This window comes from Panicum virgatum, chromosome 2N (assembly GCF_016808335.1).
Source record: "Panicum virgatum strain AP13 chromosome 2N, P.virgatum_v5, whole genome shotgun sequence".
NCBI classification, from domain to species: Eukaryota; Viridiplantae; Streptophyta; class Magnoliopsida; order Poales; family Poaceae; genus Panicum; species Panicum virgatum.
In genome coordinates, this window is record NC_053146.1 from 7,307,249 (window position 1) to 7,331,887 (window position 24,639).

At 48.6% G+C, this 24,639-nt stretch overlaps 4 protein-coding genes across 4 annotated transcripts; 1 reads left to right on the plus strand and 3 right to left on the minus strand.

Annotated features, from left to right (window-relative positions):
* The first annotated feature begins 417 nt into the window (after positions 1-417).
* On the plus strand, positions 418-2,606 carry LOC120659607 (pentatricopeptide repeat-containing protein At1g59720, chloroplastic/mitochondrial-like). The gene has a single exon (XM_039937800.1). The coding sequence runs from the start codon at positions 495-497 to the stop codon at positions 2,169-2,171; it is 1,677 nt and encodes a 558-aa protein (XP_039793734.1). The 5' UTR covers positions 418-494; the 3' UTR covers positions 2,172-2,606.
* A 226-nt stretch (positions 2,607-2,832) lies between these two features.
* On the minus strand, positions 2,833-5,876 carry LOC120662324 (subtilisin-like protease SBT4.9). Its single transcript, XM_039941498.1, has 9 exons — positions 5,653-5,876; positions 5,141-5,470; positions 4,552-5,050; positions 4,387-4,448; positions 4,130-4,271; positions 4,056-4,074; positions 3,795-3,940; positions 3,485-3,698; positions 2,833-3,386 (listed from the first exon to the last, which is right to left on the minus strand). Exons 1-9 carry the CDS (start codon positions 5,874-5,876, stop codon positions 2,833-2,835), a joined length of 2,190 nt encoding a protein of 729 aa, XP_039797432.1.
* Positions 5,877-10,018: 4,142 nt separating this feature from the next.
* LOC120662325 (subtilisin-like protease SBT4.9) lies at positions 10,019-11,759 on the minus strand. The gene is made up of 5 exons (XM_039941499.1): positions 11,658-11,759; positions 11,431-11,558; positions 10,984-11,075; positions 10,314-10,551; positions 10,019-10,187 (listed from the first exon to the last, which is right to left on the minus strand). Exons 1-5 carry the CDS (start codon positions 11,757-11,759, stop codon positions 10,019-10,021), a joined length of 729 nt encoding a protein of 242 aa, XP_039797433.1.
* Positions 11,760-18,880: 7,121 nt separating this feature from the next.
* On the minus strand, positions 18,881-23,959 carry LOC120662326 (subtilisin-like protease SBT4.3). The gene is made up of 9 exons (XM_039941500.1): positions 23,858-23,959; positions 23,600-23,718; positions 22,911-23,002; positions 21,273-21,510; positions 20,648-21,187; positions 20,147-20,377; positions 19,878-19,989; positions 19,563-19,776; positions 18,881-19,464 (listed from the first exon to the last, which is right to left on the minus strand). The coding sequence occupies exons 1-9, from the start codon at positions 23,957-23,959 to the stop codon at positions 18,881-18,883; spliced, it is 2,232 nt and encodes a 743-aa protein (XP_039797434.1).
* Between the last annotated feature and the right edge of the window lie 680 nt (positions 23,960-24,639).

Below are 24,639 nucleotides of genomic sequence, written 5' to 3' on the forward strand. Positions count from 1 at the left end.
ACATGGGCATGGTGCAGGGGTGTGGCTCCACATGGGTAGTCCCCGCCCAGCATCACGCATGTTGGAGGACGGCAGGACGGTGCCTGCCTGCCGGTGCCCTGCGGTGGGGATCTTACTGATCAGAAGATGGTCGGGTGGGCAACAGAAGCGCGCGCTACCGCTGCGGCGGTGCCGGGCTGGAGACTGGAAGAAGTCGCACGAGCCAGCCGGGGCCTGGGCCGCAAGTCCATTCAGCGATTGCCGCGTGAGGCCCGAGACGAGAAAGCGCTTGAAACCTCTCGCTCTCCAGCCCATCGTCTCCAAGTCCTGGGCCGCAAGCCCATACTGACTGTTGAGCGGGGTGCCCCGTCTGCAGATATGCCGCCGGTGCTCGCTGCCGTCCACACGACCGACCCCGCTGCCCACCATATCCAAATGATCCCCGGCAAAAACCTCCCCAATCCCCCGCGCCCCGCCGCGTCACCAGCGGCCGCCGCATCTACCCCACCCCGACCATGCCCTCCCTCGCCGCGTCCACCTCCTCCCTGCCCGCCCCGCCGCGCGGCGGTAGCGACGGCTCCCCCACCGCCACCGCGCGCTCCTCACTCAACCTCCTCCGCTCCCTGGCGCGCGCCCGCCGCGCGGACCTCTCCCACCGCGCGCTGCTCCTCTTCCGCACGCTCCACTCCTCCCCCTCGCCCTCCGGCCCCGCGCCCCCGCCCCACTTCTCCCTCCCCGCCGCGCTCTCCGCGGCCGCCTTCCTCGCCGCGCTCCCGGAGGGCCGCCAGCTCCACGCGCTCGCCGCCAAGCTCGCCCTGGCCCCCGCCCACACCGTCGTCGCCAACTCCCTCGTCCACCTCTACGCCTCCTGCGGCCTCCCGGGCGAGGCCGTCGCGCTCTTCCGCCGGATCCCCGGCCCGACCCTCGTGTCCTGGAACACCGCCGTCGACGCGCTGGCGGGCAACGGGGACCACCTCGCGGCGCTGGACCTGTTCCGGGAGATGCGGCGGGGCCGGCCGGACCTGGCGCCCGACGCCTACACCGTGCAGAGCGTGCTCGGCGCCTGCGCGGGCGCCGGCGCGCTCTCGCTCGGGCTCTACGCGCACGCGCTCCTGCTCCGCGAGCTCGGCGCCGCCGCCGCGGGCGCGGCCGTGTCCCGCGACGTGCTCATCAACAACTCGCTCGTCGACCTCTACGGCAAGTGCGGGGCGGTCAAGCTCGCGCGCCAGGTGTTCGACCGGATGCCCGCGCGGGACCTCGCGTCCTGGAACGCCATGGTGCTCGCGCTCGCCAACCACGGCCGCGTCCGGGACTCGCTGGACCTGTTCGACCGCATGACGCGGGCGGAGAACGTCGTGCCGAACGCGATCACGTTCGTTGCGGTGCTCAGCGCGTGCAACCACGGCGGGCTGGTGGAGGAAGGCAGGAGGTACTTTGCTGCCATGGTCAGCGAGTACGGGATCAGGCCGAGGATTGAGCACTACGGGTGCATGGTGGACATCCTGGCGCGGGCGGGGCTCATCGAGGAGGCCTTGGACGTTGTGGCCGGGATGGACTGCCGCCCCGACTCCATCATCTGGAGGAGCCTGCTCGACGCGTGCTGCAAGAGGAACGCGGGGCTGGAGCTCAGTGAGGCCATGGCCAAGCTGGCGCTCGATGTCCCTGATGATGCCGTGAGTGGCGTCTACGTCCTGCTATCGAGGGTCTACGCGTCTGCTCAACGGTGGAATGACGTGGGCATGATCCGGCGATTGATGAGCGAAGAGGGTTTCAAGAAGGAGCCGGGGTTCAGCTCCATTGAAATGGCTGGCTCCGTGCACCAGTTTGTCGCGGGTGACACGTCGCATCCTCAGTCAGAAGAGATTTACGAGAAGCTGGATGAGATTCAACAGAGACTCACGTCTGCTGGATACAAGCCGGACCTGTCAGAGGCGCCTATGGTCGCTGACGCTGATCGCACCAAGGGCGCCACCCTGCGTTTGCACAGCGAACGGCTAGCCATATCATTTGGCCTACTCAATGCAACACATGGGGCACCAATTCGAATTCTGAAGAATCTTAGAGTGTGCAAAGATTGCCACACGATCAGCAAGCTTATATCGAAGATCTACGATGTGGAGATCATCGTGAGGGATCGAATTCGGTTTCACCACTTCAAGGATGGATCATGTTCGTGCAAGGATTACTGGTGATTCTTGAGCCATGATTACCGGCGATGCTGTCTTGAAAGATCCTGCTGCTGTTCCATTCGACGCATCTCTGCAGGCATCCAAGAGGAGGTGAATTCCATGTCCAAAGATCATGATTACAAAGATCACCTGGAGATCACTGACAGGTGGCTGTTCAGCATGCTGCGTTAGATCATTCTGTTCACCATGTTTGCTCTAGTGAGATACTGACCGGGAGCTGGATCTGTTGGCATCCACTGTCTGGTTATATATTGACAGCATGAGGTGATAGTTCACAACAGAAGGTAAATACTGTCTAGAAGTAAAAAGGAGAAATGGTAAATCCGTTGTAAGATACTTGTACGATAGAAGCTCATTTGATCAGTTTTCTTTTGTGGAACATATATAGCACTTGTATTAAATGCATTTTAATGGATAATTCTTCACATGCCATCCAAATCTTGTGAATCTCTCCCTCTTAATGAAAAACGTGCTAAGGCACAGTCGCAAAAAAAAAATCTTGTGAATCCATTATCTGCCGTAGCTGTATTGATGGCACATCTAGGATTGAGGATTTTCAATGGCAGATGACGAAATGTCCCCAACATTATGTTGTCAGCTGTTGCAACATTGACAACAAAATGAAGTTTTCCGAACAGTCTCCTCAATCTGGCAGTGTGTTACTCTACTGAACATCCACCGTGTGCACAATAATCGGACTCCTAACCTGACGCACACCGTCGGACCACACGACGGCGGCCGACACGAACTCGTTCCCATCCGGCAGCGCGCCGGAGACCTTCACGGTGAACGACAACTTCTGCTGCAGCCTGCTGAACGCCAGCCTCCTCGGCGCGACGGCGACTCTGATGTACGGCCCTGAGCCGCCGACGATCCTGGCGGTGTACACGGAGCGCCCCGGCGCTCCGACATTGGTGGCGGTGCGCGGGAAGCGGACGGTGAAGTTCTTCCCCGGCGCGGCGTGGTGCACCATCGTCGGGTAGTTGAGGTCGGCGGTGGCACCGCTCTCGCCGCTGGCGGGGCACACCGTGGCGTCGGAGCCAGTGACGGCCCGGAGCTGCGTGGAGTTGTACCCCTCCGCGCAGAGCATGCGGACGTAGTCGTCCTCGCGCGCGTCGTAGACGAGGCCCGGGTCGCGCGCCGCCGCCGGGTTGAGCTGCCCCGCGCCGTAGACGAGCTCGCCGCCGCCCGGGTTGCGCGCTGGGTCCATCGGCGTGGCTACATGCGCACGGTGTCGCCATCGCGTAAGTTTGCTCACCTGAAGCGGTGTACTATTGGCGGAGCAAAGCTGAGAAGAAATTGAGGCGGTCAGTTACCTGTGGTGATGAGAGCTGACATGATCATCGCCGGCGACCAGCCGGGGTGGAAGGACTTGACGTACGCCGCCGCGCCGGTGGCGTGCGGGCACGCCATGGAGGTGCCGGAGATGACGTTGTACGCCGCGAACCTGTTGTCTCTGAGGTTGCCGGACACCGGCGACAGCGGCGTCCACGCCGCCAGGATGTCGATCCCCGGCGCCGACAGGTCAGGCTGCAGGTTTCAGGGGAAACACATTCATGGCCTACAGAATTAGCACCTAGTATTTTTCTTGATTGTAATTTGCTGCTTCCATTCGATCTTAACAACCTTCAGGATCCCAGGACTGATCAAGTTTGGCCCCGTGGATGAGAAGGAGGCGACGATTGGCGCGTCGGAGTTGAAGGTTGCCTTGGTGCTGTGGATGCTGCCCACAGGATTACTGCAGAACAAAGCAACCGTAAGAGGCGTGCAAGCTTATGTTGTGGGAGCTGATTCAACATTGCAGAGCAACAAAAATTTTGTTCAGCATTGCAGGAATTTGTTTCACTATTTTCTGTTAGTCGAGCTGTTGGGTTGGCTGAATCTTACCGTGTTCTGTTGATGTATGCTAGAATTTGGGTGAACTGATCCTGAGTGATTGTCACTGCAGGGAGGGGAAACACGAACGCGACGTCGGGCTCGGCGTTGACGATGACCGTGCCGGCGGCGCCGGCCAAGAGAGGGCCGGTGCCGTTGCTTCCTCCAGGGCAGAGAAGGATCTTCCCCCTGTATGACTGTCCGGCAAGAGAATCCGGTTGACAAGAACTGCAGCACAGAGGAGTTCAAATTTGTGAAATGATGAACTATACATCAGTGCAAAAAACCAGTTTCATTGTGACATGGAGTAACTTTTTTTCTTCTATTATTGTTGTTGGATTACCCGTTGAATGGGAGGGCAAGTGGAGCTTTCTCAAGCTTGGGGAAGATGTTAACAGAGGCACCCTGTTCAGGACGAAGGCATCATATGATTCTGAATTCTGATCAGCAGAAAGTTACAGCACCTTGTCAGGTTCGGAGAAGCAACGGGTGCGTGGTCACCACTCACCACAATGGTCTTGCCGTTCCCGAGGACCAGCTTGGCGACGAGCCGGCGGTCGGTGCTGCTCGCGGCGACGGACAGCATCCACGGCGCGACGTTGCCGACGCGCCCGCCGGTCAGCGCGGAGTTGCCTGCGGACGCGGAGGTGAGCACCCCGCGCCTCATGGCGTGGAACGACCCGATGGCCGCCGCGTTCTCGAAGTAGGGCGCCGGGAGCTTGCCGCCGATGGAGAAGGAGATGACGTCCACGCCGTCGGCGATGGCGTCGTCGAACGCCGCCAGGATGTCCTCGCCGGCGCAGAAGTCGTCCCAGCAGACCTTGTAGATGGCCAGCCTGGCCCCCGGCACGCCGCCCCGGGCCGACCCGGCGGCCACGCCGGCGAGGCCGACGCCCTCCACCACGCGCCCGGCCACCGTCGACGCCGTGTGGCTGCCGTGCCCCGCGGTGTCCACCGGCGAAAGGCCGGCGCGCCCCTGCCTGTACGCGCGGGCGCCGATGATCTTGCTGCACGCACGCGCACGTCAGCACGTGTCAGCCAACAAGCATTGGGGGACACGACACGACACGACGAGCGGAGATGCATGTGAGCCGCACTTGTTGCAGGTGAAGTTGAGGCAGGCGCCCTTCCACCTGCCCGGCGGCGGGCCGAGGCCGTCGTCGGAGAAGGACGGGGAGTCCGGCCACACGCCGGTGTCGAGCATGCCGACGATGACCTCCCCCTCCGTGGGCAAGCTCCGGCGCGCGTTCCTGGGGAAGCCGAGGAAGTCCCACGACCTCGTGGTCTGCAGCTGGTACGTCCGGCTCGGGAACACGGAGACCACGCCCTCCGTCCCGGAGAGCTTCCGCCTCTCCTGCTCCGTGAGCCTGGCCGCGAAGCCATTGATGCTCCTCTTGTAGCTGTAGACGATCCTGCCCAGAGCTGAGCTGCATGGATGGTAGCTCGTAAAATCAGTCGATACAATTTGTTCTGCACACTGGTGCCTAGTTTCAGAGTTGTAGACGTTAGAATTGTGCAGAGATTTGTGTCAAAGAAAAACGGGAAATGGTTTCAACTTTCGTGTTCTTCAGAAAATAATTCCTTCCGCCAGTGAACTAGAGAGCTCGACCTGCCATCGTCGAGGATCTGGTTCAGCAGCTTGTGATGGGCAGCTTCTGCGGCAGAGAAACCGCCAGTCGACTCTGACGGCTCATGCTGATGCTGATGCCCCATGTACACGATGTACACCTGCTTCTCGTCGCCATCGCTGCCGATCTCAGAAGCATCTAGGGTCCCGAGGAGGAAGACGGCAAGAAGCAGGGAGACGGCGAGCGGCTTGAGCACAGTGCCCATCGTGTGTTTCCGAATTCGGAATGGAAGTGTGGATCATATAGATGTGCACGTGTGCGTGGTATATACTATTTCTATAGCAGACGACGCTCACTCACATACGCAGCTCGATCGAGAGACTGGGCATATACCTCGCTCGCATCGCCGCGAATTGGTGTCACTTGTGAGTCTGTCAGTCTGACGATGAGTTCATAGACACGCTGTTGGGCCGTTCGCTGGGGTTAAAATCTTTTTACCCTGCCGAAATGGAACGGCCATCCGTCGTCAAATTTGGCAACTACTACCAGGGCCGTTCCGATACAATCTCGGGGCATGTACAAAAGTATAAAGCGGGCTAATTGACTAGCAAAATAGAAGTATTTTTTTTGAAATGGGAAGTTTTATTAATTTTAGACAATTACATCAAGGTGATACAATCATACTAAGATCCAATCCGGTCTCTCTATAACTAAGATGCACACAGCCTTTAAAAATTAAAGCAAACAAATAAAACCATGACAAAAAAAAATCATGACGCAGCAAACTACAACGTGCGGCTTCATTTTCAGTCTCTTCACAACTATAGCAACACCTGGACTGCGAATAAAGCTCCCAAAGACAACGCCTCCAACGAGAAAGCGGCACGCACACACACCGTCATTGCAGTGATCCAACCAATTAAGACCAGACCATAGGTTTTCACCCTAGAGAGAGCAATTCTTCGAAGTCCAAATAACACCTTCAGCATGGCCATTGCCAGATACAACCAGTTAAGATCAGACCTGAGAATTTCTTCCCGGAGTAGAGGAATCAGTACTGAATCTAGTGCCACAAAGACGAAGTCACTCAGTGTTGCTTCCCCCTTCTTACTACTCCAATGCTACCATGCATGCCAGATTTGGCCATGTAAGGAAAATGGCCCCATTAGACCATTGTTTTGTGATTTTGGTGATTGAGTAACAACGCAATCAATGAGACTAATGTGTTTGTCAAGTGAACAATTATAGATCCCAGGGATGAAGCAAAAAGGCCAAACAAAGCAAAACATGAAGAAAGAACTCAAAGAAACATTGAATTGGACGAGTTCTACAGAAATCAGTTGCACCGGTTGCACCGGTGACCCAGAATCGGTCTAACCGATTGGGTTCGGATACACTGGTGCCCTACCACCGGTGCAATGGGCAGAGCAAATGCCAGCCAAGGAGAGAAGTTCAAGTAGCACCGGTTACACCGGTGGTGCTATTTTGGGGCATCGGTGCAAGCACCATGCTCGTACCGGAGAGCATGTCAAGTAGCCGAGGAGAAGTTCTTCAGCACTGGTTACACCGGTGGTCACCGGAGCAAGACACCGGTGCAATGCTGCGATAGTTGCAAGGAAGAGAAGCTGCAGCGGATGAACCGGTGACAGGGCACCGGTCTAACCGGTGACACACACGTCAGCTGTCAGAAGGCCAACGGATAGTGCAGAGTTGTGACTGACTGGATGCACCGGTGCCATACCACCGGTCTATTCGGTGCCCTCGCAGAGAAGTGGCCAACGGCTCCCAACGGCTCTATTCACTTGGTGGCCTATATATATGGGTTCCCCCGGCCATTTGAAGTTTGCTAGAGTTCAAGAACATCACACCCACATCCAAGAACATCTCCAAGCCATCCAAGAGCTTAGTGATCATATCTTTAGCTCTTAGCACATTCTTGAGAGTGTTAGTGCTAGGTTAGCTCTTAGCGAGTGAGAAAGCAAGGCCTTGGGACTTTGTGCTGTGGTTCTTTGTTGAACCAAGAAGATATATTGGTGCGCCGGCCCCTTGGAGCTTGATGGCTCGCCGGCACGTCATCGACCCTCCGACTTGGTGTGGAGTAGCGACGACATCCTTGTGCGGGGGACGTGGAGACCTCCATCCTTTGTGAAGAAGCTCCTTAGTGGAACCCGGGATCAAGATGGTCGTGGTTGAGTCCACGGAAGAGACTTGATTTCCGAGAAGCGATACTCTCAGTGAGTGCTTCAACAACGTGGATGTAGGTGTGACTTTGTGGCTAACCGAACCACGGGATAAACACCCGCGTCAAGAGTTTGCTTCCTCCTATCCCGCTCTTTAAGCTTCCGCATTTCATACTAGCAATTCTTGTTTACCTTTACTTTCATAGAGTAGCTTCTTGATAGGAAAGACTATAGATTGCTAAATTCTTTTGGGATATGGGTTTCACACTAGAACAACCTTAGTTGCACATATAGATAGTTTGTTTTAGTTTAATATTGTGCAATTTAGTTAGAGCCATAAGTCAAGGTTTTAAGTTGCCTATTTCACCCCCTCCCCCTCCTAGGCTAGAGCACCCGATCCGGTCTTTCAGGCCAACTTCGATCGGCCACGAACTCCATGCTTTGTAAACCATCTGTAGTCTTATCTCCCATGATGACCATGCTGCAAAGTAGCCAATTGGTACCCCTGCATGGTCCACCAGATCCATGTACAGATAGAATGCGTTTCCAGAGTAAGAGATTTCGCGAATTGAAGTCAAGGTGACTCTAGTATCTGGAACTATATGAAAGACACAGACGAAATTTGAAGATGTAGTGGCCGGAAGTAGTTGCGAAAGGCTCCCAAGGACTGCGTGTGGTTTGTAGGTATTTCTGTTGCAAACGGCTAGAACCGGTCGTGCGTGTCCTCGCTGGATACGTCCATGAACTGGATTGTGACCTTGCATACGTGTTCGCCTCGCTTGAACCGAGGCATGTTTGGTGTCTGGTGAGTGAGTCCGGCGGTGAGTTCAAGGACACGTTGTTGGTTCATTCTCCAGGCTAAATTTCTAGGTTTTTGCCGAAAATGGCACGGTCAAATTCGACAAGTTATACGCTTCAACCAGCTGGTTTTCCTTCCTAATTTGCTTCAGCTGCTGTAAAGCCAGTTTCAATAGAGAGTATCATGCCAATTCCAACCCAAGACACCACTAGTAATTTCTATATTTGTCATGTCATATAGACACTACTTATAAAAACTATATCTACAATGGATAGTTTCTTCAAAAATAAATTACTATACAATCATATCTTTTCTCTCTTTTATCCCTCTCCAATTCTCTCTCTTTTTGTCTTGACTAGTGGATGTGCACGTGCCACAGTCACGTGTCTAAAGAATAATTATATTAAAAAAATATTATTATACAGTAGCTATTATAGTATAGAGTACAAAATAATGAGTATTAGGGGCCAAGTCATCAGCTAGCAAGCCATTGCCAAGCACTGAAAAGCTCACCTGGTGCTGTTGACATAGGCCATGATCTCGTCGAGCTGGCCTTCGGTCACCACGAGTGCGGGCAATGGCATGGTGAGAGCGACGTCGGGTGCCATGCCGGCAAGGACCGCTCCTGCTGCGCCGGCCAGGGCCGGGCCTGAGGCGTCGGTCCGAAAGCCGCCCTTGAGCGGGTACACGAGGATCTTCCCTTTGTATGAAACTCCGGCGAGGTCATCTGGATCACAAGAACTGCAGTGCAAAAGAAACCATGAGCACTACGACACCTTTTGTGCACAGTCTTGTCGATCAGGAACGTGTTGTTCGGATTACCCATTGACGGGGAACTCAAGCGTCGCATTGATCACCGGTGGAAAGGTGTTCACGGATGATCCCTGCGTTAAAAAGCAGGTCAATGTGGTAGCTGATCGAGAGCCACGGTTTGGAATGTTTGGAGCAGGGTTAACAATATCGGCCGAAATTTCGCGACATACCCGATATTTCGGTTTTATTGGTGGGGTCTATTTTTTTACTAGTCGAAATTATATTTTAAAAAAATTCACTATAAAAAAAATTAAAAATAAAAATAAAAATCTGGATATTTCGGTTTTATCGATGAGGTTCGGTTTTTTTTCTACCGGAATTAAACTTCGGAGAGAGTGAGACGATGACGATGCTTTAATTGTTTGAGCACTGAGCCACTGACCACTACGGTCTTGCCGTTCCCGAGCACGATCCTGTCGACGAACCGGCGGTCGACGGTGATCGCGGCGACGGCCAGCATCCACGGCGCGACGTTGCAGACGCGGCCGGCGCTGAGGCCGGAGTTGCCGGCGGCGGCCGACGTGACCACCCCGCGCCTCGCGGCGTGGAAGGACCCGATGGCATCCACGCTCTTGAAGTAGAGGGCCGGGAACCTGCTCCCGATGGACATGGAGATCACGTCCACGCCGTCGGCGATGGCGTCGTCCCAGCACACCTTGTAGATGGCGAGCCTGGCGCCCGGCCGGCCGCCGTGGACGCCGTGTGGCTGCCGTGGCCCTGCTCGTCCAACGGCGACAGGCCGGCGGTCACTCCGTTCTGGTAAGCTCGGGCGCCGATGACTTTACTGCACGACACGATCGACATGCTTCAACCACGAGGTAACAAACGAGAAACTAGGCCAGAATCCTTGCTCAAACATCTGAAGATTAGCATGACAATTGACAGCTGAAGACGAAGATGTGTTTCGTACTTGTTGCAGGTGAAATTCTGGCAGATCCCCTTCCACCTGCTCGGCGGCGGGCCAAAGCCCTCGTCGGAGAAGGACGGCGAGTCCAGCCAGACGCCGGTGTCGAGCACGCCGACGATGACCTCCCCCTCCAAGGGCAGCTCCTCCTGCGGCGTTGGAGGCAAGCCCAGGAAGTCCCACGACCTTGTTGTTTGAAGCTCATAGGTCTGGCTTGGGAAGACTGACACGATTCCCTCCATGTCTGACAGTGACAGGTAGTAACGCCAACGTTAGATTCAGGAGTTGAACTCCATCGATCTTTGGTCAATCAGGCTGGTAGGAGCCGTTGATTGTGCATTGAGATCAGATGCGTGTAACTGTGTATATCTCAAGGAAAAATCAAGAAAACGGTCAGAATCAGTATCATAATACGAAAAACGGTGGCAGTCAGTACGAGATTTTTTCATATTTATGAAACTAACAAAATTAAATACGGTGAAAAACGACTATAAAATTAATTGAAAATGATAATTTTTAAGTTTTTTAAAAGCGGAAACAGTTGGAAATGATATCATAAAACAGAAAACGGTCGGTCGGTACGGGAATTTTCGGTCCCACATTCACCCATATATAAGGCTAGAATATTGATCAGAAAGGAGAATTTTTTTTTTGTTTTATCTGTTTTGGATCATACCAGCTAGTTTGTTTGCCTGTTGTTCAGTTAGCCTGGCTGCAAAGCCATTGAAGCTTCTTTTGTAACTACGGAGGATCCTGTCCGAAGCATAGCTGCAAAAAGACAAACACATATAGGTTTACACACACAAAACTTCTATTTTCTAATAGAAAAAATCTATAAACTTCATCTGATCGATAAACAAAATCCCAAAACAACGAGGTCGAATAGCATGATCTATTCTGAGACGCCAGTGCCATACGACCAGATACGATGTAAAGAGAGTACTGGACGGACCAGGGGCGAAGTCAGACCACAAAACCACCGGGGTCGGCACACTTAATCACTGGGGTCATACACATGATTGAATAGTATTGAACAGTAGTTTCCCATTGAATTTAGCAAATTCCATCGGGGTCCGGCGACCCCGGTGGCACAAGGCAGCTCCGCCCCTGGGACGGACCGTACCTGCCGTCGTCAAGGGCCTTGTTCAGCAATTCGTGATGAGCAGCTTCAACAGTAGCAGACAAACTTTCAGAATCCGAGGGACTATCCGGTTCAGAGCTGGGCAGGTGCCCCAGGTACACGACATAAACCTGCACACATCACAAACAATGAAACCAATCGCACTCGCACGCATGGTTGATGCAGCAGCAGTGCCATCCATATGCTTGCAAATCGATGATCCGTATGACCTGCTCGCCGTCGCCGCCATTGATGGAGTCAGAGGCGGCGATCAGGCTCGCGGCGAAGAGGGCGAGGAGAAGACGACGAGCACTACCGTGACGACGACCCATTAGATCGCACGTACGTGACGGAGGAAGAAGCTTCTGAGGCGTTCAGAGTGTGAACTCGAACGATCTGATGATGCCTGAATCGACCGAGCTCCATTGTATATATATCTGTATATACTTGTGCAGCCTGCAGAGCTGTGTTGCTTGCTCCGTATCTTTCTGTTCGTTCAGCAGTCTAGATCACGGCAGGAAACAAGGGAAACGACGTGAGCCGTGAGCCGTGCGCGTGCTTCGTGTCCCGTAGAATCCTGTCTCAGATTCCGAGAACACCTTTGGGATCTATGGGGGTTAAAACTAGGATTTACTCGGAAGCTGCTGTCATTTGGTTACTATCATGTCCTAGCAAATGCCGCTGCTATTGTTTGCTGTGCTAAATGACGCAAATCCAATCAAGCAATCGCCCGCTAGTTCTGAATCCAACGCTCGATTTGACACGGTGCTGTCCGTACCCACAAAATCAAATAGAAGGCTTCCATCCCAGCGCACCCATGTGGTGGACCCCATCCTGATTAAAGCACCGCACCTGTGTGGTGCACAATTTTCTGGTAGAGAGCGCTATTCTTATTTGCCGCTGCCACCGAGCGGAGTGGTGGAGCTCCAACGGGAGTCCAATAAGTTTTTTTTTATCATAATCCTATCTCAAAATTTTGGTCACCAATTTATGTTCATAATTTTTAGCTTAATTCACAATTTTTTTTCACCTTTTTTTCTCTGTCTCAGATCCAGATTATGTGCCCAATTTTTGTTCATAAATTATGTGTACAAAAAATAGTTCACAAATTATGTTCACACATGGTATATATTTATTTTTTCATAACTTTTATCTACATAATTTATTTTTCATGATTCATGAAGTATGTGAAAAAAACCTTGGCGCACAAGTTATGTGCATGCTTTGTATTCACTAGTTATGTGGAAAAAAAATTGGTGTGCGCCATTCTATGTTCATAGGTTATACAAGTTTATTCATAAACTTTTTGCATCTAAATTTCTGGAGTGTTAATTTATTTGTATGTATAAATTTTGACTAGGTAATATGCTCGTGCGTTGCTACGGACAAAATTGGTAAACATCGGCGACGTATAGTCATCCGTGAGTTAATTTGTAAGGATCTACGTGATCGAGTCGTGACCGAAGTGCTGGTTCGATACGCATACGGGATGGACTAAAGTTGACCTGTTAATGACACAACACGGACTAAACTTAAAGTTTAGATGGAAACATTACGCGCTTTAGAACTAGATCTAGATGTAGATATATATGTAGATAGAGAAATTTTGTGTACGAAATTACATGCGCCAGAGAAAAATTGACAGCACGCGAGGCGCCGAAGAGGATGCGGAAGGCTCGAGAGAAGCTAGAAAGGTAATATAAACACATCCGGGCACGCGTACTCTATTACCAGAAAAGGAAAGTATGCTAATGTCGGAAATTGATCGCTCGATTGCTCGAATCCCTCCCGACGCGCGCCAGCTAATTAGCAAGACTCGCTAAATGAGCCATTAGTCCTTTTTTTCAGTTACTATACTTGTGTCAGAAAATAGTTCCATTTTCAGGATCGGAGATTGGAGCTCAGGCAAACCTTCGGGTTTGGGTAGACTCGTAAGGCTTAAGTATTTTCTTAGATCTTGTTCGGTAAATCCTCTCCACGCAGGGAGATTGAAAGGGACCGAGGAGGCTTTTGACTTATTACCCTCGTAACCCACTCTAATCCTCTTCAATTCCCTTGCAACCGAAGGCAAGGGCGGTTTGGGACAGGAAAGCACAATCCATTTTCTTGCCAAAATAGAGCAACGGATAATTGATTTTCTTAAATATATATCAGAGTGTAAATGCGTCAAAATAGTTGAACTATTGAAAACCGTGAAAGCTTTTTTTTAAAAAAAATACCTACATAATAATAAGACCTGACATTTTTTTTAGAAAAACCACCATTATCATGATACTATTTACCACGTGTCTCCTTGTTCGAAGCATGCTAAGAAAAAGGATAAATACTAAAAACACACGCAAATTTTTTTTCCAACAACACATATGTTTGCATGCCATCCTTATCTGGGTGCATGTACAATGACATAAACATGATAAGACTTATTAGGAGTTGGGTAGTTCCTTTTCTATCTTAGAAAATATCAAATTTAACACAAGTAAAGTGCACCTTTGGCGGAGTTAGGGAGTTTTGTTGCCGCAAAAATTGGCTGATGATCTCCGCAAAGCACAATGCGCTAAGAACTAGGAGCTTCTTATCTCCAATGCAAATCCTGTTATCGAGGTTCTGGATGTGCCAGTTAATTTGACTTGTAATTGATAAGAGAAAAAGATTTAATCAGTAAATAACACAGAACATGTCGGTTGTAATTCGGAAGAGTTCCGAAAGAAATACCAGCCTTAAAGTCAGATACTTGGAATGAAATATCAGCCTTAAAGTCCGATACTTCGAATGAACCATCGCCTATAAAGCCAATTTATCAGCAGTAGATAAAGTCAAAAACAAACTCTGAAACACATCTACCAATCAAACCTAACCCCATCATCACTATCAGTCGGATCGAACCTAACAAGGACAACACTGATAGCAGGGCAATGGATTAAAAAATTGCTGATGAGTCTAAATATAATAGAGAATATTTTTATCTGTATTTTTCAATGTTTTAAATCGCCGGTTAAGATGTTTAGCGGCAGGGCTGCCGTTACGGCGTTTAGCGGGCCATAGCCGACATTTAGCGGGCTAAATGCCATAACGGCTGCCCTTCCTAACAACTATAGCCATCTATAGCGGAAGCTATAACCGGCTATTTAAAACTTTGGTATTTTCTAAGAGTATCCAGATCAAAGATCCAATCGACTATTGGATAGGCAACACGGTCTTGATGAACAGAGCTGATAGAAACTTGATTAAGATAGAGTAAATCATCTATTATCTTAATACAATAGTGCTAAAAGAATCCACCATGTTCGCCGCTCTAGAAATTACCACATTAATCCAAAAAAGAGAAAATATATACCGTTGGCATTTATGAAGATCTAACTATTCAAACTAACATAAAGAGTCCATATCAAATACGGCCCATAAACATGTGTTAGGTTCGGGGTTCAATAGGAAAGCTCCTACTCCTCGACGAGATTGTTGGCATGGGCATCTCTTGCCATCTGCTTCTGTGAATGGAGCCTCGGCATCATCTCCGTGAATGGAGCCTAGCAAGACATGCACATCTCGAGGCCTCGAGCTCTACTGTCAATGAGAGCCAGCTCCTCGGCTGGGAGAGGTCAGCCACGAGATTAGAAGGCTCTACCGTCAATGAGCTCAAGCTCCTCGGCTGGGACAGGTCAGCCACGGGATTAGAAGGACAAATTAAAGGTGACACTGAGGCAGCTAATTCACGGGACTAGGATCCCAACGAGAGACCTAGAGACATGACAGGCAGCACCAGCAAGAAGATAAGGGTAACAAAAAAGAAGAAGTAGAAGATGGCAGGTGGGGCATGTAGATGGTTTTGACTTCCCAAATAAAAAACTAGATGAACATACTCTTACAACAAAAAAAATTGGATAATTTAAGGTTGGATCCATCCCTTATCCCCAGACCAAACACATGATCAATATATAATTTTGAAAATTTAAAAGAAAAATAATAAAAGATTTGGTGATTGGAAGATATGAGTCTGTATCCCATACAAGTCCATACATTTACATGTATCTAACACACATAGTAATTTCATATTCAGTCACGTACATTTGGCAAGTCAAAGAGACACCACTAAGAATTTTAAAGAGATATAACTATTAATTGATCAAGATTGTAAACATACGTACATCCACAAATAAAAGGTTATAGTACGGCTACAAGACATAAATTAAGGAAGAATGCTAGGAGCGTATTCTGGTGACATTAGCTTTAAGATCTCATTGATAATGTCAGCAATGATACTTAAAACATAAGGTAGAGTTATTCACATTCGACAGCTGACGGCCACACGGGATCGGATCAGCGGAGGAAATTGGGTAAAAAAAAAAGCTACATACGACGATAATTACAACGAAACACTCGCATGGCCAATCAGTGGTGATTGGCTCAATGCCCCAGATGATTGCTATTTTAAATCTCTTGAGTTGCACCGATCAAACTAAGAGGTCATGCCATAATCAACCAGGCTGAATCTGACTAAGAGCACGACCGCTCACCACGCTACGTGTCTGCTAGCTAGGAATATGCCAGTTTGTTGAGAATCTACAGAGTGGATATCATAAAAACGCTCATCATCATTACATTGTTGTAGGTTTACAAGGTTGAATTCTCAACTAAATTTTTTTAAAAAAATTGAGATATTGGCAGCATGGTCATCACACTGCAACAAGCTACAATTTAAAATTTTAGAATTCTAAAAGAATAAGTCCATCTCCAATACAACAATATGGAAGAGACTAGCATTATATAATCACTATTTCACGTTGATGAGGACAGAAGATGCCTACAATTATGTAAATATTATTTTCTAATCAGATTGCTTTGCATCTTGATGAGAGATAGGTGATATAATCAGCTATTATTTTTTATCCTTATCACCCGCTATTACCTTGGTTGGCTTCAATAATGCCATCCAGATTGCAAGCAAAGACATAGAAAACAGCTAGAAAAATAAGGATCAAAGGAGCTAACCATGGCAGATGTGAGTCATAATCAACATGAATTATTTGAGCAACAAAGCAAATCAAAGATTACCAAGCGAGCTTGCCACATAAACAACTTCAAGTGGAAACAATTGATTGGTTGGAATAAGAGTTCCAGAGGTAAGCTAAGGCAGAGCACAATTTTGAGAGTGGCCAAGGGGGAAAAATATTGCAACTACCATGTAGGTGCAAAACTTAACAAGAACATATAGGCTGCAGAACTAGGACAAAAATAAAATAGACAAAAATGACAGCATGGTGTGGCTATGGTAGATCTGTGATGTGATTCCAGTCTAAAGGATGATAAAAGAGTGTCTGATGTTAAGAGGGTCGAATTACAAGGGTTTATGACTATGGAGAAAAGCAGTGCATTGACCTTGAAGAAGTGCAACTGGAATATTGTAACATTTGAATAAGACCTCCATGGTCAAAAGATATAGAAGAGGAGAGAGGCAAGGGCTAAGAGATCTAGAAGCGATTAGAGAGTGCTCAACTAGCTGAGCGTAATCACGATAAGGACAAGATCTATTGTTCTTTCATTTGGAAATCAAGACGTGATCCTAATTAACTTAGTTGGGAGGTTGAGTATCACCCTAACATAGCTCAGCACCATTGTTGCCACCGAGGGATGGCAATCACCACCAGTGATGATTATGAAGCACCGAGATGGTGATGTCCCAACGTTAGTGAGCATTGTTATCGGTGGATGCCTAACAGATCGAGAACCGGAAAATTTTTTGGAGAGAAGAATGACAATGTAGTCATGCCCTATTGGGGATGTGATCTAAACAATCAATTCAAACCAATATTTGGCATGCTCCTGTCCATAGCAAGATGCGTATCATGTTTGACGAAAGAGGATGATACATCCTCAATGGTTGAACTGTAGTGGCCAAAATTCCTAGGAGCAATAGAGCCAGAAGAGAGAGACGGGAGCACATGCGTGTCTGAGACCACCCCACTCCGTACTTTCAACTCCACTAAAAAAACTCGATGGTGAAGTACCTGCATTGAAGCACTCTTTTACCTACCAAATCCAATAAAATGTACAGGGAAAGTCTCCATCTCCACAGTTTGGTAGAGTTGGAGTATTTGGGAGGTAGTGCACAACATGAACTTTAAAAACGTGAAGTGGCTACAAAAGAGGTTTTCTTTTAGGAGCACAAAAAATAATTTGTTGATGTTAGCACATCTTGGTGCAAAACTTAAAGGTGCATCAACTATGAGAAAAAGGGTAAGAATGTCATGAAAATGTAGCCATTGGAAATCAGAGAACAAAGAAAAGAAAATGAAATATTTGCATAAAATGTGCACTAAAGAGAATTCATCCAATTCTCACTATGGTTTCAATTGAAATTCAAAAATAAATTTCGATTATTATCTATGATAGGCACTCACCTAGATCTTCTTTAAAAGCTCAAAGGATAATTTATCATCGGTCATAACAAAGATTCAAAAAAAATGACATCAACGAAAAAATTCTAAAAGAATATTTATGTTAAAATGTAAAAAATATTGTAAAATAAAAAATCTAATTTTCAAAATAAAAGATTCTAGCTACCCGCGCTATTTGAGAGGGCCACCTTGCTAGTTATATCGACTAAAAAGTAGTAAGAGATTGGGCGATACGGCCCTACTCGAACATGAGAGAAATCGATAACTGGTGATATCAATTAAAACTAACAAGAGACCGGAATGATCCCTGAATCTTGCAAGATTTAAAAGAAATCGGTCAATTGGTAGATAAACTAGACGAAACTATGTCAATGTGTTAGTAATTAAAGACTAGAACATCTGGTAAAGATGAAACTTATAAGCAAACCGGAGATCGAAACGACTTAGCTCTGTTTACTGAAGAAATCGATGAGAAGTACTATTACTCCTACTCCTAAGGTTTTGGCAATGAGCTGAGAAAAGTTGTATTGATGATGATTATTTTTTTTTGGACCCTGACTTTAACTATTTATATCATGAAGCTAAAAACTCCAAATCGATTAAGATAAATTAAATTTGATGAAAAAGAAAGAAATACCACTATATTTACAGATTTATAAAAGGAAATCAAACTCTTGTAGAATCTTTTGCTGACATTGTTAGTCTGATTCGTAGGCCCTGTTTGGGAGGGCTTCACTTCCGACGGCTCCAGCTATTGTAGCACTACTGTAGATTCTTGCATCATGACCATGACATTTACAAATTCGTCTCTTCAAAACAAGGCTTTTTATATTTAAACCTTGCTCACAACTTGAAAATAATGTTGGATTTGAAACAATGGCGAAGACATGGAGGACCGCCGGCGCCATGGACCCCCCTTTTACTCGATGTACTCCGCATGTGTGTTACATTAAGAAAAATTAAAATTTGTCTTCCTAACTACTCATCCATTATTGTCTGGCCTCAGTTGCTGAAATTTTCAAAATTCTCTCCTCGTTTGAAATTTCAGCCCCCTTCACTTTTTAAACTCCGAAACTGTGGGAGTCAGCTGTGTACACCACCACCGGGCTCCTCACCTGGTGCTCGTCGTTGTACCACACGACGTCCGCGGAGCGGACCTGGCTCGGCCCTGCAGGCGCCACGCCGGACACCGTCACGGCGAACGAGGCCTTCTGGCTCGGCGCGGTGAACTCCAGCTTGCTCGGCGAGACATCGACGGCGAGGCCTTTGGCCTCCTCGGCAGACAGAAGGACCTTCGCGTCGTACGCGGCGCTGGCAGCTCCGACGTTGGTGACGGTGCGCGGGAACCGCACGGTGAAGTTCTTCCCCGGCTCGACGCGGGCCGCCATTGTCGGGTAGTTGAGGTCGCTGCCGGAGCTGCTGGCCGCTGACGTCGAGACGTTCGCGCAGGCCGTCGTGGCGTTGGAGCCGGTGATGAGCGCGAGCTGCGTGGCGTTGTACCCCTGCGCGCACAGCATGGTCACGTAGTCGCCCTCCGACGCGTCGTACACGAGGCCCGGGTCGCGCGCCTTGGCCGGGCTGAGCTGCCCGGCGCCGTACTTGAGCGCGGTCCAGCCGGAGTTGGCCGGCGTGTTCATCGGAGTGGCTGCATCGCCATCAACACATGGAGATTGAACCGAGCTGTCCGTGGCACGGAAACGTACGGATCGGGATAAGTGATGCGCGTATGGTCTGTATCTGTACCGGTGGTGATGAGAGCCGACATGATCATCGCCGGCGACCAGTCGCGGTGGAACGACTTGACGTACGCGGCGGCGCCGCTCGCGTGCGGGCACGCCATGGACGTGCCGGAGTCGATGTTGTACAGAACCTTCCTCTTGTCGCCTGGAACCTCGCTCGGCGACGCCACCGGCGACCACGCCGCTATGATGTCGATCCCCGGCGCAGATAGATCAGGCTGCAACTTTCGTGACAGATTTCAACTCCGGCATCAGGAATTCCCGTTAGATCACCGATCGAAGAAGTGATTGATCAGTGGAGTCAATGAAGCACAAACACCTTCAGGATCCCGGGGGTGATGAGGTTTGGGCCTGGAGAAGAGAAGGATGCGGCTACTGGAGCTTGTGGATTCACCGTTGCCTCTGTGCTTTCTATGGTAGCCACAGGATTGCTGCATCAGAAACAGGCCAACGATCATCATCAGACAATTGACCACCACCAGCTTGTGAGATCGAGTCGAGCACAAGTTCAACTAATAGAACAAGCTAACTCTCAAACAAAAAAAAAGAACAAGCTATGGCCACCATGTCACTGAGCTCACTGCTCACCTAGTGCTGTTGACATAGGCCATGATTTCGTCGAACTGGTCCCGAGTTACAGCGAGTCCGGGGAGAGGCATGGTGAAGTGGGTATCAGGTGCCTCTTCCAAGACGACGGCGCCCGCCGCACCGGCCGAGAGCGGACCGGAGCCATCGTTCGGATCGGTCTTGTTCTTGGGCAAGCAGAGGAGTATCTTCCCTTCGTATGAACCTCCAGCCAGATCATCTGGTTCACAGGACCTGCAGTGCCAACATGAACGCAACGCAAGCCAACGTGTTGCTACCGATCAGAATTCAGAATTGAAGGCAAGATATTTTTTTTTTCAAATTTTCAATGAATTATAATCGAACTCCTCCAAATGCGCATTGAACATAGAATTACCCGCCATTTGGGAATACTAGTGGTGCATTCTTTAGCGTCGGGAAGGTGTTAATGTAGGTCCCCTGAGTGAAAAAGAAGAACGCCGCGTTAGCAGAATTGCGGAGCAGAAACTTTTTTTTTGTCAGTACTCAGTAGCAGGATTGGATTGGATCAGATCAGAGATGACCACAATGGTGTCGCCGTTGCCGAGGACGATCCGGTCGACGAACAGGCGGTCGATGCTGCTCGCCGCGACGGAGAGCATCCACGGCGCGACGTTGGAGACGTGGAAGCTCCGGTGCAGCCCCGAGTTGCCGGCCGCCGCGGAGGTGACCACGCCGCGGCGCATGGCGTGGAACGAGCCGATGGCCGCCGCCTCCTTGAAGTAGCGCAGCGGGAACACGGGGCCGACGGAGTAGGAGATGACGTCGACGCCGTCGGCGATGGCGTCGTCGAACCCCGCTAGGACGTCGGCGTCGGCGCAGTCCTCCCAGCACACCTTGTAGACGGCGAGCCGGGCGCCCGGCGCGGCGCCGCGCGCGGTGCCGGCGGCCAGGCCACCGAAGCTGACGTTGCCGACCGCCCGGCCTGCCGCGGTGGACGCCGTGTGGCTGCCGTGCCCGTCCTCGTCGAGTGGGGACACGCCGGTGCTGGATCCTTGATTGTAGGCGCGAGCACCGATGATCTTGCTGAAAGTGATGCCATTCTTCAATACTGCTGAGTCTGTGTTTCATGTGTGATGGAATCATGGAAGAAGAAGGGCACATTTCGTACTTGTTGCAGGTGAAGTTTTGGCAGACACCCTTCCACCTGCTCGGGGGTGGACCGAGGCCGTCGTCGGAGAAGGACGGCGAGTCGGGCCATATGCCGCCGTCGAGCATGCCGATGATGACATCTCCTTCCAAGGGTAGCTCTTCCGGCGGGGTTTGAGGTAAGCCCAAGAAATCCCATGACCTTGTTGTCTGAAGCTTATGTGTCCTACTTGGGAAGATTGACACAATACCATCCATGCCTGTAGGTAATGGCAATAAAGAAAAATATTGTTGTTCCAAAAGAAAGTAAGAGTTTTGCCATGGTAATTATAGAAGGAAAAAGTTTGATTCACCTTCGAACTATCGTAAAAAGTTTCATTCTTTCAACTACAAAACCGGATAATAATAGAGGGCATCCACATGTTGAAATCGGGCAAATTTGCCCTTTGGAGTAGTTTGGAAGACGGTTTTCTAAAATGTAAAACTAGTACCAAAATTTTTCTGAAATGTAACCTATCTATTATTGCTCTATTTGAATCTTAGTTATTCAAAAAAAATATACGCAACTACAAGCAAAAAAATATTATGAACATAAAAAAAATTAGATCTGAATGACTAACAAGTATTGCGTCAATAGATAGGTTATATTTTTAGAAGACTTTTTAAACCCATTTCATTTATTTATTTAAAATAAATTCCTTATAAAGTTTTAGTTCAAATTTGAATATTTTTAATTCTCACAAAATAGAAAACCATCTTCAAAACCACCTAAGGGTCCAAATTTGCCCAATTTTAATAGTTGGATAGCCTTTTTTATCTGGTTTCGTAGCTGAAGGTTAAAAATCAGACTTATAAAAGTTGGAGGATGTAAATCGAACTTTTTGTTTTATATAAAAAAAGAGGAACGAGTCCAGTTTATATGGAAAACCAGATCCAAAATCCTATTAGTAGGAGTAACACCAGTGCCCAACTCACTCAGGCTTGCAGGAGCATAAAACCAATATAAAAAACAAACAAGCGGAAAATATTCCTCAGAGCGACTTCAACAACTTTGCTATAGACACTCAAATCAACCACTACCAGCCTGTTCGGCATGAAGTACTTGCTACAGTGACCAACCGCTATATATAGTAATCAGCCGCTCCAGTATCTCTCACAAAACTAGCTGCTACAGTGAATCAGCCAGTGCTTATCAGCCAACCGAACAGGCTGTACAACCCATCAGTACCAAAGCAAAAGTTCTCACAATTTGTGGCATTGTATTTATGGCAACCCAAAAGTTCATGTTTCATTTTTATTTTTCATAGAATCGTTCACGTGTCAAGTTGGTATTCTTTTGTACTTACTTTGTTTTGCTGATAAATATTAGATATTGTTAAGAGGGCGTAGCAGAATAATCCGGCTCCTATATATACACCATGTACCGGCGCCCCATCAAGCCTAGGTCTAAGCAGCGTACAACCATCCAAGGCATGGGGCCTTACTCAACCTAAACAATTAGGCATGTGCGAGGGCTACCTTTGTGCATTGTGCTCCCCCACCCCACCATTAAAATTCGATGTCAAACTAACCTAACAGATATGTGAGGCTCTCTTTTTTTTCTGGGGAGAAAATCAGAAAAGGAAAGGAGAAAAATTTGAATTGTGAAATTGCCACATACTAGATAGTTTATCGGCCTCTTGTTCGGTTAGCCATGCTGCGAAGCCATTGAAGCTTCTCTTGTAACTACGGAGGATCCTGTCGGAAGCAGAGCTGCAGAAGACAAAAAGGCATAGGTTTACACTCAGCCTTCTTTCCCCCTAGAGGAGGAGAAACTCTAAACATCGACCAAATGCTGAACTTTTCTCTTGTAACTTCAGCCTATATAAGGTATAAGGTAAGGTTTGTTTGGATCTGAGATAAGAACAGTTGATGCAATCACATTTGTCAAACCAGCATGTTATATATATCTACGGCTTTCTGCTTTTTTATGTTTGAAACCAAGGCGTAGGCCCCTATAAAATCTTTGCTAACATTTTTTTTTTTGTTATTTTCATCCATGAACAGCTGTATTGTTGTACTATATGACAACGCACATCACCATAATAAGGGCGAATCCAGCCAACAAATGAAGCTACGGCTCATCGCCCCCCGCTCCATTTTATTTCCCAAAAATGGAGGGAGGGTTTAGGGGGCTATTTTAGGGAGGTAGAGGAGCTTGAGCCCCTAGATCGATCCGCCACTGCATGATAAATTTAAAAAAAAAGTGCAGTTGCAGCAAGGGGTGCAACAAAATCGACAAATCGTGTATATCTAGCATGATCCATTCTGAAATGCCATAAGCTAATAGAGACTGTGCTATACTTAGACCTTCCGTCGTCGTCGTCGTCGAGGACCTGGTTTAGAAGGTCGTGGTGAGCAAATTCTACAGCTGCGAAATCTTCAGCTTCTTCAGGCTCCGGCAGGTGCCCCAGGTACACGATGTACACCTGTTCATCACGAGCAAACAAGAAATTGTTCACCTTGGGATCGGTACGTTGAAGACAAGAGATCGCTGCCAATATTGGTTTCAGCAGGCTCGATCAGGGTATCATGCTGAATTGCTGATTGATGATATATCCTTCTAACCTGGCTTCCATCATCGCCTAGGGTCTCGTCGGAGGAGCTCGGGGTCGTCGCCGCGGTGAAGACAGCCAGAAGGAGAAGGCACGTTCTGATGAGAGGCTGCATTGTGTATGGTTAATATTGTGTGTATCTCAGGTGTTGGAAGCTTGAAGCATGAACTCCCCAGTGATCTCAATTGTGTATATATAAAAGACTGAATCATCCATGATGGACAAAGCAGCAAGCACACCAGCTTGCATTGCAACGATCCGGTCTTGTCTTGTTCTCTGGTCTAGATATATAAAAGACTGCATCATCCTTGTTGCTTGCTCCACAGTCTTGTCTTGTTCTCTGGTCTAGATAGGATATACTTAGTGGCCAGCGGCACCAACAGCTCAAGGGCCTGTCCCCTACCCTTCAGCAACTGACAGCGAAACATCCTAGGAAGATCAGTAGAATCCCCTTGCTGTCTGGCAAAAACAACAACAACAAAAAAAAAAACCCGGCACCATTGCTAGCTTGAGCGTCTTTGCAGTGCACGTGGACTATGGCGGAGCCGAAGTGATTTTCTTCTCATCGCATCACCTGTCCAAATCTTTCTTTAGGGTGTGTTTAGATTCAAAAAATTTACACCAAAACACGTCATATCGGATGTTTGGACATATACATGGAGTATTAAATAAAATCTATTTACAAAACTTTTTGCACGGATGGGTTGTAAATCGCGAGATGAATCTAATGAGCCTACTTAATCCATGATCTGCAACAGCGATGCTACAGTAAGCATTCACTAATCATGGATTAAT

What these genes read in the sequence shown, in the direction of transcription:
- LOC120659607 (XM_039937800.1), top strand. Translation starts at nt 495, where the DNA reads ATGCCCTCCCTCGCCGCGTCCACCTCCTCCCTGCCCGCCCCGCCGCGC.
- LOC120662324 (XM_039941498.1), bottom strand. Translation starts at nt 5,876, where the DNA reads ATGGGCACTGTGCTCAAGCCGCTCGCCGTCTCCCTGCTTCTTGCCGTC. An exon ending in GGAACGGCAAGACCATTGTG is followed by an intron (nt 4,449 to 4,551) that starts GTGAGTGGTGAC and finishes CGTCCTGAACAG; the next exon opens with GGTGCCTCTGTTAACATCTT. An exon ending in GTCAGCTCTCATCACCACAG is followed by an intron (nt 3,387 to 3,484) that starts GTAACTGACCGC and finishes GTGCGCATGTAG; the next exon opens with CCACGCCGATGGACCCAGCG.
- LOC120662325 (XM_039941499.1), bottom strand. Translation starts at nt 11,759, where the DNA reads ATGGGTCGTCGTCACGGTAGTGCTCGTCGTCTTCTCCTCGCCCTCTTC. An exon ending in ATGGCGGCGACGGCGAGCAG is followed by an intron (nt 11,559 to 11,657) that starts GTCATACGGATC and finishes TGATGTGTGCAG; the next exon opens with GTTTATGTCGTGTACCTGGG. An exon ending in CAGAATTTCACCTGCAACAA is followed by an intron (nt 10,188 to 10,313) that starts GTACGAAACACA and finishes CGTGTCGTGCAG; the next exon opens with TAAAGTCATCGGCGCCCGAG.
- LOC120662326 (XM_039941500.1), bottom strand. Translation starts at nt 23,959, where the DNA reads ATGCAGCCTCTCATCAGAACGTGCCTTCTCCTTCTGGCTGTCTTCACC. An exon ending in GACGACGACGACGACGGAAG is followed by an intron (nt 23,003 to 23,599) that starts GTCTAAGTATAG and finishes TGTCTTCTGCAG; the next exon opens with CTCTGCTTCCGACAGGATCC. An exon ending in TCACCCCCGGGATCCTGAAG is followed by an intron (nt 19,777 to 19,877) that starts GTGTTTGTGCTT and finishes CGAAAGTTGCAG; the next exon opens with CCTGATCTATCTGCGCCGGG.